This window comes from Tiliqua scincoides, chromosome 5 (assembly GCF_035046505.1).
Source record: "Tiliqua scincoides isolate rTilSci1 chromosome 5, rTilSci1.hap2, whole genome shotgun sequence".
Lineage (NCBI taxonomy): Eukaryota > Metazoa > Chordata > Lepidosauria > Squamata > Scincidae > Tiliqua > Tiliqua scincoides.
The window spans coordinates 71209506-71229263 of NC_089825.1; the positions used below are offsets into that span (position 1 = coordinate 71209506).

General features: G+C 45.3%; 1 protein-coding gene across 4 annotated transcripts in view; it reads right to left on the reverse strand.

Moving 5' to 3' along the window:
- Positions 1 to 19758, reverse strand: part of FHOD3 (formin homology 2 domain containing 3) — a 309925-nt gene that overhangs the window by 131239 nt on the left and 158928 nt on the right. For all 4 annotated transcript variants that reach the window (XM_066626842.1, XM_066626844.1, XM_066626843.1 and 1 more), the window contains exons 8-10: positions 9424 to 9518; positions 6958 to 7101; positions 4839 to 5077 (exon numbers count right to left, since the gene is read on the reverse strand). In XM_066626842.1, the coding sequence (XP_066482939.1) occupies positions 4839 to 5077; positions 6958 to 7101; positions 9424 to 9518 (478 nt within the window). The remainder of the gene's footprint in view (positions 1 to 4838; positions 5078 to 6957; positions 7102 to 9423; positions 9519 to 19758) is intronic.

Below are 19758 nucleotides of genomic sequence, written 5' to 3' on the forward strand. Positions count from 1 at the left end.
GGCATGTTTGTCACACTCAGCGCTGCTGGAGGACCGACGGTAAGAGCTCAGGATTGGGCTCTAAGTTATCACAAGAGTGTCAGGGGTTAAAAGTAGCAGAGAGAGAGAGAGAGAGAGAGAGAGAGAGAGAGAGAGAGAGAGAGAGAGAGGCTTCCATGGCATCCTGCACACAACAGGGCAGCTGCCAGAGGCTCCTCAGGGGAAGGGGACTTTCAAACCTTTCTTCCGGTTAAGGCAAGTAGCTCTGCAATGGAGCGACTTGATTTTGTAAAGGCTATGCAAAGATTTTTGAAATATGCTGTCTCTGCTGCTCTCTCTTATTTTCTTCTTTCATCCTGGCAGTAGCATCACTAGGGTTCGTGTCACCCGGTGTGGGAGGCCAGTGTGTCACTCCCATTCAGTGGGCGGGGTAATACCCCAGGTGATGGGTATGAAAATGTACTATTGCCCCACCGCCACTGGTTTTTTGGCTGTACCTTTTGATAGAACATAGATATTTCAATGTGGTTTGCTTCACTGAACTCTGCATGAATTCAGTTTATATTGAATGATATGTAACATGATGGTATTATTCCTCCAAACTATTATTTTAGTTATTTTGGTCACTAGTGGTGTCACCCCCCCTCCAGGGTGTCACCCCCCTCCAACACCTTATTGTAGCAGTTCTCAAACTTTTAGCACCAGGACCCACGTTTTAGAATGACAATCTGTCCAGGACCCACCAAAAGTGATGTCACAGCCAGACGTGACATCATCAAGCAAATTAAAATAAATAAGTATAAATAATTAAAGTAAAACAAAGAAAAATAAGGGGAAGCCAGCCCTGTTCCACTAAGTGAATTTTCTCTGTAGCCTGCCTCAATACCCCCACCCCACCAAAAATCAGTAGGGTTTTCAGCCCTACCCAGTGCCCAATTCAATTTAACTACTGTTACAACCAGATCACTGTCAGGATTCACCTGGTTTTGCAAGTCTAGAAAAGAAAAGTCCACCTTAACTGCTGAAGCTTCTGTTTTTATCCTTTTTAGTGGGGGGGGGGGTGCGGGGGCTGCCTTCTGGAGCATTTATTGAGCTCCACATTCATCAGATTGGGACCTTTCTGGTGGCCTCATATTCCCCTTTGCCTGACCTCACCAGGAGCCAAGGCACGTTTGCTTACTCATGAGTAAACGCAGCCATGTGGCTTAGTTTCGCTTTCCATAAGGCTCAATACATTCATCTACTTGGAGGAAGGGACCTCCTTCTCAGGTGCTTTTCTTGGGGCTGCATTCATTGAGTCAGAACCATTCTGGTATCATTGGATTCCTCTCGGCCTGCCCTTTCCAAAGCAAGTTCACCTACTCGTGAGTAAATGCGCGATATGGCTCAGTTTCATTTTCCATAGGGCTCCATGCATTTTTTCTTATCTGGATTTTTGGCCATAACTTTTGATAGAAAGGAAATATTGCACTTCGGCTTTTTTTTCATTGCATTCCACTGTAGATTCCACATCCAACAGTATATAAAATGGCGCTATTGTTCTTAACCACAGCGATTTTAGAGCATCACCTCCCAGTCCATGTCACCCCCACTGTGCGCATCACCCAGTGTGGCCCGCACCACCCACACCCCCCTAGCAACGTCACTGCATCCTAGGAACAGCATTTGCCTTTTCAAAGACAGGGAAGCAGGACTGAGGAGAAAATGACTAGGAAGGAAGAGGAACTGGAATGTGGCCCTTGGTGACATCACTGCTCCTCCTCCTCCAAAATAATTGGGCAAGCAGTACTCGGCAGTGACTACAGTCCTGTTCCTAACACAATTTTATATGGTTTCAAGAGTAAATTGGAGGAATTACGTCTCATTTTAAAATAAATCTCATTTTTTTTTTTAAATTGTTCACTGGGTTTTTAAAATTGTACCATATTAACGCATTTATTAATTTGGTTGATTATTACACTTCAGCTTGGAATGATCTAATTCAGTTATTTTCAGTCTTTTTCAACTCACGGCACACTAACAAGGTGCTGAAATTTACAAGGCACACCATCTGTCTTTGACAAGTGGCAAGGCATACCATGCTATTGGTGGGGGCCCACATCCCCCAATGGCCCTACTAATAAATGACCTTTTCTCAAACTCCCGCAGCACACCTGCAGACCATTTGTGGCACACTGGTGTGCGATCCATTTTTCCTCTCCATGGCACTCCTTGCAGGAGACCAAACAGAAAACGAAAAATGCTCCATCAAACACAAGATTTTATAAGTCATGGTAGGTACCACTTCAATTTCTTTCCAAGGTTGCCTGCTTCTGTCATGAATTTATTACTGTAATTCCACTTTCTGTTTAATTACTGCAGTCCATAATTTACTGCCTAAACTTTAGAACACAGGCAAATTGACAATCTAATTTCAACACAATCTGCCTCCTCCTGAGGACACACGGTCTATGCACAGAGTGCTCTGAATGGGTGGGGCACTCTTGCACGTTTTTCTTGAAGTCTCTACTACTCACTGGGGCAGTAGTTCTCACACATTTAGCACTGGGATGCACTTTTTAGAATGAGAATGTGTCAGGACCCACCAGAAGTGATGTCATGACCAGAAGTGACATCATCAAGCAGGAAAATTTTTAACAATCCTAGGCTGCAATCCTACCAACGCTTACCCATGAGTAAGTCCCATTTACTATCATTGTTAAAAGAATATACATAGTAGCTTTTTAAAAGTACAGGTCTGTAACATTTCCCCAAATGCAGTCACTTACTATGGTAGCATCGCCTAATATATTAAAAATAAAACATTGAAATAAATGGGGACCCACCTGAAATTGGCTCGCAACCCACCTAGTGGGTTTCAACCCACAGTTTGAGAAACACTGCACTGGGAAATTGGATTGGAGCAGGATAACTGCATGTGAACTACCACATGATCTTATGTTAACAACTGAGGAGGTTGCAGAAAAGGGGGATAGGGTCTGGTAGGTGCCATTCCCCCAGATCCACCCCCTCCCACAGCCTCCCTCTCCCTTTCCTCCCCTCCCCACCCAGTTTTGCTTTTATTTCTCAAAGTGTCATGCAAAATACTTGTGCATTCTACAGGTACACCCATCAGACAGCAAGGTTTGGCGGAAGTTTGTTGATGAGTATATATGCACAAACCTAGTTGGAAAGGCCATGAATAAGATCCTGATGAACAATTGGAAGGCTGTGATTATTACAGAGCATTTCTGCTCTTGATTTAACAGCTCAAGGCACTACAATCTCCCAGGATTCTCTGTGGTGGTATTATGCCCACACAGAAGTGGTATGCTGCTTTTTAAGAAAATTACTAAGTGTCTTGTTTGGGAGAGATTTTTGTAGAGGTTTTACAAACAGTGCAAAGCTTTTTATTTTATTTTTAAATCAGCCTATTTAATAAGAGAAATAGCATACAAAGGATGGTTAGATTGAGAGCCATGCTTTCTCACTTGGGTTAGTCCTGTAAAATGTCTTCAGTTTAGATTCTGAAACCTGGAAGAGTTTCTGCCATAAATTTTGAAAGAAAAAATCCTAATGAGGGTTATGTTGGATGGATGCAAAATTTAAGGCATGACACTCAAGTAATGTGCAAGAATCAGTGGAGTTTCTTGTACATTCACTGGCAAAGACAGGGATTCCTTGGTATGTACGTAGGTATGAATGTGGTGAAGTTACTCATGTGGAACTGGAAAATAAATGGAAAGAAGATGAAAAGAACTATCCATTCCAGTGGATCCCAAAGTCTCGAGTACAGTTTTTGAACCACTAAGTCTTTGTGGGGGGGGGGGGAAGGCAACGGCACAATCCTCAGGCTCGTGCCACTGCCAGGGATTGAGGGAATTTTTCTTCAAATTACCACCCTTATGCTGGCCTCCTGGGCATGTGGGAGCCCAGTGGAACCTCTGCAGGTCTCCCCACGTCTCAGAAAGTTCAAAAATTGCTATCGTGACCCACTTCCAATTTCGCGATTGCAACTAGGAAGTGGGTCACGATTACATTTTTTTAACATTCCAAGATGCAGGGAGCCCTGCAGAGGGCTCCACGGGGCTCCCTACACCTCCAGGAGGCCAGTGCAGGGGGGATAAGTTAAAGAAAAAGCTTCTCATTCCCCGGTAGTGGTGTGATCCTGAGGATCACACCACAACATTCCCACTCACCTGCTCCTTAAGGGGAAAGGGGCAGTGATTCTTGGGCTGGTGAGCTGTGACCCATCAGTTTGCGAACTACTGATCTATTCAGTTTTGTGAGACATATAGCAACTAAGACCACACCTTTCATTGAGGCAACTTCATTGAGGCGACCTTGTAGAAGGTTGCTCTTCTGTGAGATTTTTTTGTTACTCTATCAGGCCACAAGACCTCCTCTGCCCTCATTTAATACTTATTTTACTTTTCCTCCAAGGAGCTTACAGAGGCATGCATTCTTTCTCTTCCCTCTTATTCTCACAACAACCCTGTGAAGTAGGTTAGGCTGAGAGATAGTAACTGGCTCACCAAGGAAATTCATTACTAAGCAGAAATTTGAAACAGGGACATTCTCCCTATAACAACCGAATGCAGGAAAGTTTCCCTAGCTTCTTATGACCAATTAGGTATACTAGTTGATTTCTTGCCACTTGCATGCACTTGAAAAAGGAATGAACAATATAGCAAATAAAACATAAAGTGTGAGAATCATTTCTGTTTATGTTAAAAGGTATAAATAAAATAATAGTGGAATTTCCATTAGAAGCAGTGGAAAGGATGAAGGAGGAATATTGCATGATCTCAATCAACCACAAGCAAGCAAAGAGAGAACACAATGGCAAACCAGGAATGTCTTCCATATCTTGCACTCACTTCTCACTGAGATCTTCAAAGCCCTTTCCATGGTCACAGATGAAGTTGGGGCTTGCCTGAGAGCAGGGGCTGGCAGGGGCTGATAAAGAGCTTTTGTGACACTGGATAGAATGCCTCCGGCTCCTCCTACGTTCCAACCCTCTTCGCTCACTGCAACCAAGACTGGCTCTTCTTCGGTCTTTGCAGCCAATAGGTGGGGGTTTGCTATTGTCATCTCTGTCCTCATGTCTCAATGTCATCTGAAACGAATGAATGAGAATGCTGTGAAGATTTTCAATAGATCCCAGTTCCTGTAAGTTCCAACCCTCTTCGCTCACTGCAGCCAAGACTGGTTCTTCTTTGGTCTTTGCAGCCAGTAGGTGGGGGTTTGCTGCTGTAAGGCAAGTTTGTGGGGTTTAGCTCAGCGCTGGAGCTAGCCCAGCGTGAGTCTGTGCTGGATCAGCACCACTGGGAGGCTGGTGGTTCGTCAAAAGTCAAAAATAAAAAGCAATGCAATGTTTCGTATGACTAAGCAGTTTCTTATATAAAAAGAAGAGAAAAAGAGGTGGGTGATGGTACAAGCAAAGAGGGGGAAAGGAACTTAGAGAAATCAGGAGGCTTACCCAGGCGGATCTGGGGCTGAAGAACTGAGGACTTTGTGATAATGGGAAGAGAAAGGAAGAAAAGGAGAGATATGGGAGAAAGGAAACAGAATTGATTCTGAAGGAAATAGGAAAGATTCTGGTGGCAGAGATCTATAATCGAGAACCCAATTCTAACCCCACCCCCACTTGTGCAGGAGTGCTCTGTATCCAGTCAGGGGTGGAATGATAGGGAGGTTTTGGAGAGGAAAGGAGATTTAAAGTCCTTTACCCCTCTGTAAGCTTTCTATTCCACAATGGGTCTCCTTGGACCTTCACAAGTCCAAGGAGAGAAAGGGAGCAGGGAGGCTAGGGCATAGGACCTGGTGTGTGCCATTGCTGCTGGATTTACCCCTTCCTACAGCCTCCCTGTCCCCATTCCTTCCCCTTTTGCACCCAGGTTCACCCCCCCTCCACTGGGTTCTGACCCTTACTGCTCCCGCTGCTGCTCTATGTGCTCTAGCAGCCTTATGGGCAAGAAGCACTGTTGCCTCTAAATCCCTCCCCTGACATACCAATCCAGAATTGAATTGGGATGTCAATTACAGTGCTTTGTAGCCTTAACCAAGGGTTACAGGTAAGTGGTGAGCTCTGCAGAGCACAGGAAGTGATTCAGACTAAACTCACGAAGGGGGACTCACTACTAGGTCATCAGTATGGAGAATAACATACCATACAGAGAGCATTTCTAAACTGAATCTTTACTGAGTACTGGATGATTTTTCATGTAGAAAGGACATTTATGCATTTTGGATATGAAACTATAAGTCTGAGAAGAGTTTTCATTGGAGACAAGAGTCATACAAAGGGCTCAATAAACATACAGCACAGTCCCCTGCATGTCTACTCAGAAATAAGTATCACTGAAACCAGAACTTACTCCCAGGAAAGTGTGCATAGGACAGCACCTTAGGTCAGTGCAGGTCTCCCTTGTGCTGGCTCTGTTGCAAATGTGCTGTAAGGAACTTTTGCACCACCTCAAGAGTTGGGAGGCTGGATCCAGCCCTGCTGCACCAGCAGACACGTGAGTTCACAGGGATCTGGGGGGAGAGGGTGGAATGGGAGTATTCTGGAATGGGGGAGGGTGGACCTGTGGGTGGGCCAGGCCCAGGAGGGGTGATGGTGCCAGGATCCAGCACTTAAGTTGGATCCTAACCCCCCTCCCAGGTGTCCCACCCTAGCACCAGGCCACTCGAATCTGTGCCAGGTGGCGCAGATCTAAGTAGTCCCATTTGGGACACTGCTGCGCGACACGAGGTAAGGGGAAGTGATAGCACAAGATAGAATTGGATTGCTCATTGTTTTAACTTGGAGCATTAACAACCATGTCTAGTACAATGTCCATCTTACTATTAACAAACATGAATATATGGAACACATAACCAAATACTTGACTTTTAAAATAAAAATAAAAAAGCCAATGTTACCAAGTTTCCCACACCCCTCCTCAACTTTGAAGTACAACCAAGCTGCAAGATGCATACAACATGTTCTGTTACCTCATAAATGTTGAATTGCTCTATTAAATCCAAGTCTGCTCCTTTTTTGTTCAAGTGTCTCTGGGAAATAGTTTCGATCCCCAGCTCTTCCAGACAGTCAACAACATCATAGAAGGAATCCTGGTCTGGCAAGCCTGACAATGTCTGGGGAGAAGAAAAGCAAAGCATTGCCATCTCTTATTAGGAAAGGAATTAAACTAAAGTTGATAGACATTTGTCAGTGGTGAGCTGTTTGATTCTAATTAAAAAGAAGAAATAATACAGTGTGACAGAGAATTCAACAAATTACTTGAGGTAAGGAGAAAATGGGGAGGAAAGAGCACCTGCTTTGCCAGCAGAAGATCTTGGTTCAGTCTCTGACATCTCCACGTAGAGCTGGGAAAGTCCCCAATCTGAAATCCTACAGAGCCACTGCCAGTCAGTGTAGACAGTATTGATAGTGGTCTGACTCAGTATGACAGCTTCCAATGATTTAAACCAGCAGTCTCCAAACCATGAACTTCTGTGTCATGAAAAATCCTTCCTCGTCATGTACAGCACTTACCATTCTACACTGCTGCCTGTTATCTTCCAAGCCAATCTCCTCAGAAGGTTGCTCTGTGCAGCTGCTTCTGCCTTGAAATAGGAGCACAGAGCCTGCTGGTGTGACGGGCAGCAGAAGCACCTGCCTGGCATGACTTTCTGAGAAGATCAGCTTGAAATACAAGAGGCAGAATAGTAAGCAGCAGGCAGAAAGGGGAAGACTTTTCCAGGCACCAGATCTGGTTCATGGGCCGGGGTTTGGCGTCTGCTGATTTAAATAAAGGAATGAACTTAAGGATCACTTACTTGAGAGAGAGTGTGAAGAACATACTCAACTGTCCACACTTGTTCCCTTGCCCGTGGGCAGGCCTCTGTGGTCTGATGGATCTACTCAGATTTGCACTAGTTATTTTGCTGGGACCTCGGTGGACCTCGGTGGGTGGACCAAGGTCAGGAAATGATGATAGGATATCGATGGAGCAATTGCCACTGATACTCCCTCCTTCCTAGCCTCAACACACACCCTCCAAGCTCTGATCTCTGCCCCATTCTGCCCACACTCAGAGATGACTTAGGGCCCAATTCTATCCAATTTTTCAGTGCTGGTGCAGCAGTGCCCATGGGGTGTGTACTGCATCCAGGGGTGGGGAGGCAGTCACAGAGGCCTCCTCAAGGTATGGAAACTTTTGTTCCCTTACCTTGAGGCTGCATTGCAGTTGCACCGGTGCTGGAGAGTTGGTTAGGATTGAGCCATCAACTGGTTCCAGGGCTTCTTTGGTGGCTGCTGGCATGTGGCTGCAGCCACTTGTGGCCCAGTTCACGCTTTGCAACCATAATAAAGCACAGTGCACCATCAGAATGTGCATTCCAAAGGTATAGCCCAGCAGGATTGGGCTGCAACATTTCAGTTTTAGGAACACTTAACTCCCTTTGAACATGTGTAAGTGACAGGGCTGTACGACTGCAATTCTACAAATTTAGGACGTATGTTCCACTGAATTCAAAGGGGTTTCCTTCTAGGTACGAGAATTATGGATTAGTTTGCATAAATTCCTGCGTCAAGATTATAAGGTTGTCAAAGAGATGTATTTGGATTTCTCCCTGGATATTTCGCAGAAGACCTGAAAGAGCTGAGAATAGAGTAGGGTTGGCCAACCTTTCAATGTTAGAACTCCTGGACCTTTAACAATTGTGTAGAGGAGGGAATTTCAGCAGGTAAAGACAACAAGCTGCACCTGCTGAAATTCTACTCAATTGTTAAAAGTCCAGGAGCCCTAACGTTGAAAGGTTGGCCACATCTGATATAGAATAATATTTATGACTCAGATTGTAAACAAGAGCTGTAGGCAATTTTTCTTCATATAGATTAGAGATAATCAACTAAAGGCTGAATCAGGCCTTGAGAAGTACCAGCTGACTTGTTCAACTGCTAATTCAGGGTCAAGTGTATGGAAGAAAGGATGGAAAATGGAATTTGTTGGTAGGCTCATTCTGGGCATGGCCTGGGTGAACCATTTTGCATCCTATCTTTGGGTCTTGACACACCTGTAAAATTAGCTGCTGATCAAGGAAATCTGATACTACCAGTTACCTCAGCCCCCAAGCCTTGCAACCTTACTACACGGTGCCTATAAACAGGGTAGAAACGAGTATGGGTGGTAGTGACTGCAAGTTACTTTCTTCAATCATTCTGAGTTTTGCATAAGCACCCAGATTACAGGAATGCTCACATACCTGTAAGCCAATAAACATCCTAGACTTGGGATGTGGAAGAGGGAAGTGAAATTGGAACATTCATGGAAAAGGAAGCTATTATGCATGTACCCTAGGGCTTTTAGAATTTGTTGTATTATTTCTAAAGCCTTTTAAGTTGGCTTTCAACTGCAACCTTAATGGCATGAGGGGTGTCCCATACATCTGAATAATAGATCAGTGAAAACAAACCTTGTTCACTAGGGTCATTGCATAAACAAGGAGTTCTGTGTCAATGCCATCCTTTTCCTCCAGGATCTCCATGACATTGGACCATGGCTTGAGGCCTAAAAAGAAAGCAAGAACTATTAGGAAGGTGGATCAAATAACATAACATCACAAAGAGCTTTTCAACATTGATGCAAAACATATTACTTGTTACCATTGTGGAGAAAAAAAACTTAGCAGAAAAATAACAAAAGCCACCTAGTTTCATAGAAAGAACTCTGGCTGAAGAAGCCCTGTCCTTCTACCGCAAGCACTGCTATTTATTCTGCTCCTGGATTTGACATATATCCAGGGTGGGCTTGCACTTATTCTACTCAGGCAGAGACAGTGTTACTGGTTCTGAGACAACCAAAACTGGTGTAGACATTGACAAGCAACCAAGGCAGTTTCATTGAAGCTTTCTGTGAGGATTCTCACTGCAACCAAGCTAGAATGGCTCACCTGAATAAACATGAGCTGTAAGATGGAAATCTGCTCATCCTTGTGGAAATTAACAATTTCATTCACATACTTCTGTAAACCACCCTAAAGATTTAAGGGCCCTTCCAATCAGCAAGCACCTGCGTATTGGCATCGCTGCCCCGAAGGGCTCCGATGGTGACAGGGAGGAGAAGCTTACACAGGAATTTGCAGAGCCTGCTGTACTTACTGTGCCGTCCTCTTCTGGTTACACATTTCTTCATCCTATCCAACTTTCCAGCACCAATGCACCGGCAATGCAGAACAAATGTTCCCTTACCCTGAGGAAGCCTTCCCACTGCAGGATACAGTGCACACCCTGTTGGCACAGGTGCATCAGTGCTGGAACATTGGATAAGACTGGGCCCTGAGGGCACAATTCTAATCCACTTTCTAGCACCGACATAAGGGCAATGCAGCTCTGAGGTAAGGAAACAAACATCCCCTTACTTTGAAGAGGCCTCCATGAGTGCCCCCCCAACTGCAGGATGCAGCACACGTCCCATTGGCACAGGTATGCCAGTGCTGGAAAGTGGGTTAGGATTTGGGCCTAAGTCATAGAAATGAAGGATATAAATTAGTTAAGTTGTGAGTGCCCTCTTGACTGGCCCCACCCCAGTGGTGGGGAAACAGGCTACAGGACTGGACCAGGCATGGCAAAGACACACGGAGGGATTGACTTGGTCTTTCCAAGGGCTGTTGGGATTGGAGCCCTGATATACCTTTCCTCCTCCTTTCGTGCTGGGCCTCAGAGTGACCTCCAGGGAGGGGTTAGGTCAGCACTCTTTTCCTCCTCTTCCTCAGGGAAGGTTGAGGAGTCTCTTCCTGGGGCCAGGATTGGCCACCTTCTCTCCAGGGCCTCCTCCTGTCTCTCAGCCTCCACTGTACTGCCATAATCTTTGACTTCTTTAGCTGTTTTTGAAAGCTGTTTGGGCTTCACTCATTACCCACTTCCACACATACACCCCTCTAATCCAGCCTTGCTGGGCCTTAAAGAATCTTTGCTTGGGTATCTGCAAGCTTCTATTGCTTCTTCAGATCCCTTCCCAATCCCCGTGTCAATCACAGGGCTGTCCTGTGACCCCCAGTAATAGTGGGACTACTTCCCCTGCTGGGGACTTAGCTGGTGCGAGAAGGTCCAGCAAGCAGAGAGGCCTGGCTCCTACTGGGCAATCAAATAAGTGTGCCAGTGCCACCAGGCTAGCCTGTAGTTCAGCAGCCACTGAAACTGCCAAGAGATCTTTGGCCCAAACTGTGCCACATCCTTCATGGCCTCCCCATCGCTGATCCACCTCAGCAAGTCCAGATCCAGACCTATGTTTTCAAATAACCCCCCCCCCCAAAGAAATAGTAGTTCAGTTTCTTCTTAAGTATGATCACTTCATGGTCTGATCCTATGCATATTTATTTGGAAATATATTTCAATAAGCAGCACTGGTGTTCAGAGTCCATATGGTGAGGAAACTCTTGAGATTCATATTTCTGAAAAAGGTTCAACCACTGACAATCCTCTGTCCTCTGCTACTGCTTTCCAGCATTGCTACCTATCTGGTCACCTCTCCTGTCCTCTTCCTTGGGTCTATATAATGCATGGGCAGGAACAAGAGAGAGGAACAATAGCAGCCACTGCCTGTCCTCTCCCTCCGGGTGACAGTAGAGATAAGGTCCATCCCAGCTGTCACCAAGAGGCAGTGTCAAAAACTTATGTTTGCCATCCCTCTATATCAGTGTTTCTCAACATTTGTCCCCCACTGAATCACTGCTTCCACCTACTGGAAGTTCCACCAGAAGTAACAGGCAATGATGTCACCAGGTACTTCCGGATAAAGAGGCCAGATGCAATGCAACAAACACAGATGAGAGGCTCAGGGTGGATGGGAGGGCTTTTTCAAGCAGACATAGTGTACCCTGGAGCTCTGCCTGCCTCCTACTGCTGCTTGTTGCATTGTGTTGCTGGTCTTGCTGCCAGGCAGTAGGGGTCTGGAGACCTATGAGTACCACTAGACAACACCTCAAGTACCACTGGTGCTATGAGTACTACTGGTTGAGAAACACTGCTAACTAGTCTATATCAATATTTCCCAAACTGTGGGTCAGGAACCACCAGTGGGTTGCGAGCCAATTTTTGGTGGGTCCTGGAGAATTTTTTTAACATAAAAATTTTTTTGCAAGCACCTTTGCCCAGTTTGCAGAAGAAAATTGTTAGCTGGAATGCTAATCTTCATACCCCAAAATTAAAATGTTACATTTTCCAATTTTCTCTAGTAATTGGCATGCCGTAGATCACGCGTGAACCCTGTTTCAGCATTACTGTCTGTCTAACAGTCCCTAATTGCACATCTTGCTCTCCAGTTCACCCTAATGTGTACCCTGGAATGACTGTAAAGAAACAGTCCTTGAACTCCATTTCTAGAAGACATTTCTAGCAACTGTCTACACACACATACTATATGTGAGGTCTCTAGCAGGTTCAGGTGCACAAGGCCCTGATTATTATTAATTACCATAGATACTTGCCTACAGGGTGAGAAATTTTTGCCAAGAAATCAAGCTTAGATAATCACCTCACCTATTTCTGAGGTTGCTCAGGGGATAGAGCTTTTCAACTCTGGAGAGGCTGTTTTTCAAGTGGCACTGGCAATGTAGAGATAATTAGAGGCCATTAATTTCCAAGGCAACTCCTGGAAAACTGCAGCCAAAGTTAACTTTTTCACTGCTCCTCAGACTTACACTGAATTCCACTGAATTGAAGCCAGCCTCCTTCTCTAAGTTTACAGAACTTGCTGCAGCTGTTTTGCAAATGCTTACATTTTGCAGGTCTGTTTTTTTAAACACCAGGATGTAATACTCGTTTCCATTTGAAACAGAGTCCCAGGCTACAGTTCAGTGCACCATTGAATTGCACACTCCCAGCTGCAGCTGTGGACCTCTGCAGCCCTGCTCCCAGGGCAAAGCTCCGCAATGGCGCCCCCCGCAGGTTATTGCCGCCCACCGGGCAGAAATCCACCCCCCCTACTCATGGAGCCTCATGCAAGCTCCACCCACGCTGGAGAAACCTCTAGGAGGTTCCCCAGCGCTATAAACTGTGCTTTCGGCAAAACGGAAGTACAGTTACCGCCCCTGGCGGGAGCCTCAGAGAAGCTTCTGCAGGATCCTAGTGGCTGGTGCCTGGGGCTTTTGCCCCATCTCACTCTATGGTAGGCATGCAACTGCCCAGCTATGTGTTATAAGTTGTATTTTATATGTTGAGCCTCTGGCTTAACACATCAAGCACCTTAAAGAAGGATTTGATTCATGGTTCTCTTGAAGTGGTTCCCAACCTTTTTCACTTGCATGCCCCTTGACAGCCCATTTCCATAAACTGTACCCCTCATATTAGTTAAATGTCTGTAATTAACATTATTATAAGCCCTCATCTCCTCCATATGAAAACCCAAACTTTATGTATTCATCACAGTATTTTCTCTTTTTTTCTGTTTGAAGAACAGAAGACTCTGGCTTTACACTGTTCTGCACCAGAAGTGTCCTGAGAAATTCTTGGTGACTGATCACTTTCCATGTTATGTTTCAGCTTTTTCGCTGTGCTAGTTTTCAATCACTGATTCAGATATGAATTGATCATCAAAATTAGCTACTGGTGGGGCTTTCACAGCTAACTAACTACCTCCCTTGCTGTTTTGGAGCACTACTTGCCTTTTTCTGCCATTATTCTGATTTCTGGCCTTCTTAACTTTTTTATACATCTTTTAGTTTTACAGGCTTGATTCCTCGGTGATCTGCTCTTTTACTCTTTTAATCTGACTACTGTTTTTATGGCCTCTGTAGTGTGTGTTTTTAAATGTTTTTATTTGCTTGTATTAATGTTTTTAAAAATCTGTTTTTTAATATGTTGTTAGCCGCCCTGGGTCCCGTTAGGGAGAAGGGTGGGATAAAAATAAAGTTTTATTATTATTTATTATTATTATTCAATTCTTTTCAAGCACCCCTAAAGGTCCTCTCAAGTGCCCTTAGGGGTACATGTACCCCAGGTTGGGAACCACTGTTCTACCGGTATGTTGTTTACAATGCACTTACTCTGATAGTGTTTACAAAAAGGTTGTGAAGATCAGAATTTAAAAAGTTAAAGAATAAAAATATGATCTTTTACTATTTTTTTTAATAGATTAGATCCTGTACAGTTCTTAGGTAACAATACTGGTAGGTTATTTTTCAGGATCTTGCCTTGGGTAATATTCAGACAAATCTATAGTCCGACACCCCCTTAAGTTTAACCCCTGATTTATTCAAGGGTCATAGAAAATTCCATGATTTTGGTACAAAAACCTGTCCTCGACTTAACTGTGAGACTGACTTATAGGTGAGTGTTTGCGGTGATCATTAATCATTATTAAATAAAATATTTATCTATATTTTTTTTAGTTTAGTGGGTTATGAAAGTGGATCCTGATTCTATAAAAGTCTGGGAAGCACTGCTGTATATACAGTAGGCCTGCAGTATCTACAGTATCCTTGGTTTCCAGAACCCCCGGGGATACCAAATTCTGCTGATAATTAAATCTGCAGAGGCAGCCATGCTGGCAACTGGAAGTGCCTCTCCAAAGTCTCCAGGAGGCCTTCTAAGGCACAAGAAGGCCACACATGACCTCCCAGTACCTCAGAATGCCTCCTGGACATGACAGGAAAGCATTTCTGGTTGTGTCCAAGAGGTCCTTGAGGCCCTCCAGATGCAGGCTCGACACCCACCTTGAGTCAAATCTGTGGGTGTTGAATCCAAGGTTAAGGACCGCCAACTGTAATGAGCAAGCAGAAGGTAGTGAAGGTGAGGGTCCACTGGAGAAGGGAGGTCTTGGATGATAAATTACTTGAGGGTTCCTCAAAATCTAGAGTCAGAGCACTGCCAATAGAAGTACAAATAGTTTTTTGGGCTGGGTGTCATAGTCTAGCTTTTTTTTTTTAACCTAATGAGCCTAAATCAAACCTGAAGGAGGGGCTAACTATCACCACACTAAAACTAAGTTAAAACTGAAAACTAAAAACAACAACTAAAAAACTGAAAATAAAAACTAAAACCAAGCTAAAAACTCTAAAAAACTGAAAACCAAAACCACACTTGAAGCTAAAATAACCAAGGATTAAAACAGAAAACTAAACATCAAATAAAAAGTAGAACTAGAACAAGAAGCTAAAAACTAAAACCTAAAAACTGAAACCTGACACTTCACCCACAGCTTTGGTGAGCTTCCTCAGAGGCCACAGTTTTCCTCAGGCACTGGAACTGCCAACAGACTTTAGCTTTAGCGGAGGAGGGGCACGATCGCTCCGCATTTACTTTCACTGCTGCGGGGAGCCCTGCTGCAGGTCGCACCGGACTCCCCACAGCCTGGGGTGGCTGCAGGAGGCTTGGGTAAGTGCACCCAAGCCCCTGCAGCCCCCCTGGGTGGCGCAATCCTGGGTTTAACATACCCTCATATCATTTGTAAAAACTTGCCAGTAACATGACTGTGAGGGCTTCCTGTGGGGGGAGGAGCCGGCCCGCATGGCCTTTCCGAGGGGGGCCCCCTCATGGAGGCCTCAGATGAGTTCACCAGAAGCAAAGGGGGGGGGTTGTGTTACCTGGCTCCCCCTTTCTGGGTTGGCAGCTTTTGCCTGGATCAGGAGCTGGGTCCTCCTGCCTACTCTCCCAACTGCCTGGTCTCCTGGTTTATGTAGGGCAGGCCCCTCCCCTTCCCTCAAAGGGGTGGCACAAAAAGGGTGTGTCTCTAGGACTGCCCTCCCCTGGGACTACCACAACTCCTCATCCTTCTCCCTCTGTCTCCCTCCCACCTTCTCTCACCTGGAACTGCCAGGGTTGATCCGGAGATGGCTGGGGAGGCTGCTGCCTCTGCCCTGGTCTCTACCTATGGGGGGTGGGCTGGTCCTGCCCACCTGGGTCCTGCAGCTCTGCAGCCGAAGTTGGGAGGTCCAGTTGCGGGCTCCTAATGTTATAGCCAGGTGTCCTGCCCGGCAAGGCAAGTCCCGGCTGGCTGGGCGGGGGAGCGCTCCCCTTCTCCCCTGAGATGGGGGAGGGGCAGCCAAACAGCCTGTGTTCTATCTCTCTCCTCCAGGGCGGAGGGGGGAGCGGGGGGGGGTTTGGTGCGCCGTGTTCCTCCGCTGCGCTTTGCCGCCCACAGGAGTGCCCAGGCAGCGTATGGGAGGTGGCCCCATGTTCCACCAGCTTCCTCCCTGATCCTCTGGCCCAGAAGTCTTCTCCCTGGGTAAGTTGGGGACCTGTGGGAGGAGGGGAACCCTGACAGTGACACCACGTCAAGTACCACTGGTGGTACTCATACCACTGGCTTAGAAACTGCTTTAACTCATGTCGTGTGACAGAAATATGTGTCAGCTAACAGAACTACCAGTCTTCTAAGAGAGGGCTTCTTCACATCTAAAGTTTTCCAGAAAAGGGGTGTCAAACATAAGGCCAGTGGGCCAGTTGTGGCCCCTGGAAGTACTTTATCAGGCCCTTGGGCTCTCCCAGCACCACCATAGCTGCTCTCAGCTGCTCAGTTGTGCTGAGGTGTCATTGCTGAAAGGGTGGCCTGCATGATAATTGGGCTCTCCCATATCTTGAAAATATGATCAAATATTTTATCTTCTGAAATTTGCAGCTAATGAATTCCTAAGTTAGAAAAGAGTGCTTATTTCTGGTCATGACCTGCTTATGACATCACTTTCTGCTTTATGGCATCCTTTCTGGCCTGCAGCAGGCATCATGAATGCTATTTAGCACGCTGTATGAAATGAGTTTGATACCCCTGTTCTACAACATTGAGTCTGTGGCCTGCAAAACAGTATGTGAGCCTGCAAAGTTACCATTAAAAATGTGGCCTGTAATGTATGGAAGTATATCCAGGTCTAGACTTAACCTGTTTCCACAGACCCAAACAGATGGCCATGCCCTGCTCTCTGAAGCATGGGCTACTTTAGTACTTCAACCTGGTTAAATCCACAGCAGCTACAGCACCACTTCCTGTGACATTGCCAAGTGTGGTTGAGGGGACAATGGGTTTGTGAGCAGCCAGAACAACAATCTCTTTAGCTGTGGAGATGCCCGCAAGGCCAAATGAGGACACAGAGATGGGTGGGGAAGTCTCACCAGCCATGAGGAGAGTGCCTCCACTGATCTAAAACCATGAACAGATGTTCTGTTCTCCACTGACCTAAAACCATGAACAGCCAAATTTTGGTAAGTTTAAGAAGCTTCTAGACTCCCAAGCAGTTTTTGAAGGGGGTAAGCAGATATTTCTTCAGGCATCTGGAGATAAATTCAGGAAAGGACTAGCTGGATACCTACTATCTCTACTGAAACCAGTATGAGCTATTCATTCTACTTTCAGCCTACACCAGTAAGCACCCACTTTGTCCCACTTTCTTCATTTTTGCTTTCACACTGAGCTTGTTTAAATGTGCCCTTGGATTCTGCAACACCATTTAGAAGGTGCTGATTTAAAATGGAGAAATGCTTCCACAACATTTTCCTCTCACTTCCATCAGAGCACTACCTCAAATTGTTTACCAAAACTCAAACTATATATGTTTGATGATATACAGTATATGACAATTTTGACATATAACCAACAATGGAGTGACAACTGCATAACTATTCCTCAGCAGGAGAAAATCAGAACTATTTACATATCTGTCTTTTTCTGCTTAAACCTTGCATCTTCCTTTTGTGTTCCCAAGTTACCCACTGAAAAAGAAATCAAAACTGTTGCTTGGTTTGTTTGTTCTTTTTATCTCACATAGCCAAGTTTCACTGAAACATATACATGAAACTGTTACAATGCAGGAAAGAATGTGCAACAAAAGTATCAAAAATATGAAGCACTCAGTTTTTGAAAACATTTCTCTTTATCAGAGTTATGCGTTTATATATAACGTGAGAAAGTACTGAACTATAATAGCAACACTCACCCCATGTCCTTCAAGCCCAGTCATTCTGGATTACTTTTTTTTTGGTAGAAGAAGCATGTCACAATGCTTAAATCACCAAGAAAATTTGAGGAAAAGAGGACATGCTTGAAATGATAAACTAAAGTTCAGCCAAGGAATCTTTTAGAGCAGAGTTTTCCAACCGGGGGTTGCAACCCCTCCAGCACAGGCATTCCCAACCAGGGCAGCTGGTGGGTCGTCCTGGGGGCAGGTGGACAGGGAGCGGAAGGTGGGGCTGGGACCTGGCAGTTATGCTGGATTCCAACCCCATTCCCTGAGCAGCATGGAGTGACTTCAAGCAGCTCCGCTCTCCTCCGACTTGTGCCACCTCAGGAGCCCTATCTCGCACTGGACCACAAGCCTCTGGTTTGCCTGTTCCAGCGCAAGACAGGATTGCACCCATAGTGAATGTAGGGACAACATCTGTGTTTATGGTAAAAACTATAATATAAATAAATGATCATGTCGGTCCAAGATGATGTTCAGCTGAGAGAGACAATGTTCAGATCTGAAGCAGTTGATTAGCGATAGCTCAGAAATCATTTCTTAGAAAGCTGCATTAAGGAAAGACTGTTGTCAAGGAGGTGGGATCAAGACAATAAAGTGCTGTTTTTTATTATTTACATGAAATCAACAATGTGTACAATGTTTTATGGAGTAACAAAGAGCCAAACCTGTACCTTGAGATACCATATATACTATTTCCCTTCAATTTTTTTTTGTATTGGCAACCTTCAGTCTCGAAAGACTATGGTATCGCGCTCTGAAAGGTGGTTCTGGCACAGTGTCTAGTGTGGCTGAAAAGGCCAATCCAGGAGTGACAATCCCTTCCACACCGGGAGCAAGTGCAGTCTGTCCCTGGTCTGTCTCCCTGGCTATGGGCCTTCCTTCTTTGCCTCTTTGCCTCAGACTGCTGGCAAAGTGTCTCTTCAAACTGGGAAAGGCCATGCTGCACAGCCTGCCTCCAAGCGGACTGCTCAGAGGCCAGGGTTTCCCACTTGTTGAGGTCCATCCCTAAGGCCTTCAGATCCCTCTTGCAGATGTCCTTGTATCGCAGCTGTGGTCTACCTGTAGGGCGCTTTCCTTGCATGAGTTCTCCATAGAGGAGATCCTTTGGGATCCGCCCATCATCCATTCTCACGACATGATTGAGCCAACGCAGGCGTCCCTTCAATTAGATGGATTACTTCCCACCACGGTATATCTGATGCCATGCCATACTTTTTCACTGTCTTGGATAGCATATTTGCATTCACTAGCCTTATCAGATCAGAATATGTTGCCTGAGTGAGGATTTGAACCTGAATCTTCCAAATCTAAGTTCAACTGTCAAACTACTACACCAGTGGTTCTCAAACTTTTAGCACCGGGACCCACTTTTTAGAATGAGAATCTGTCAGGACCCACTGGAAGGGATGTCATGACCAGAAGTGACATCATCAAGCAGGAAAATTTTTAACAATCCTAGGCTGCAATCCCACTCGCACTTGACCAGGAGTAAGTTCCATTCACTATCATTGTTAAAAGAATATTCTCGTAAATTTAGGGGGGTTTGGGGTGCTCAGAGTTCTTGGTTCTCGAGCCCTAAAGCCCTCAAGGTCCCTCTGCTCAGTAGTACTGCCACCACCCTGTATGTGCCAGTGCCTCAGTCCAGGGACACTGAGACCCTCTAGGCTTAATTCTATCCCTTGCAGGCACTGAGCGCTTTCTCCAATTAAAGCTTCAGTCCACAAGTTACTAGACCTCAATGAGCATTTGGTAGCTTGCTGAACGGCTAGGCAGGATTCTGAACCTTTGTCCCCAACAGACAATGAAACAACTTAGTAAAAGAGATTTTAGAGGCACAAACATCTAGGAAACATATCA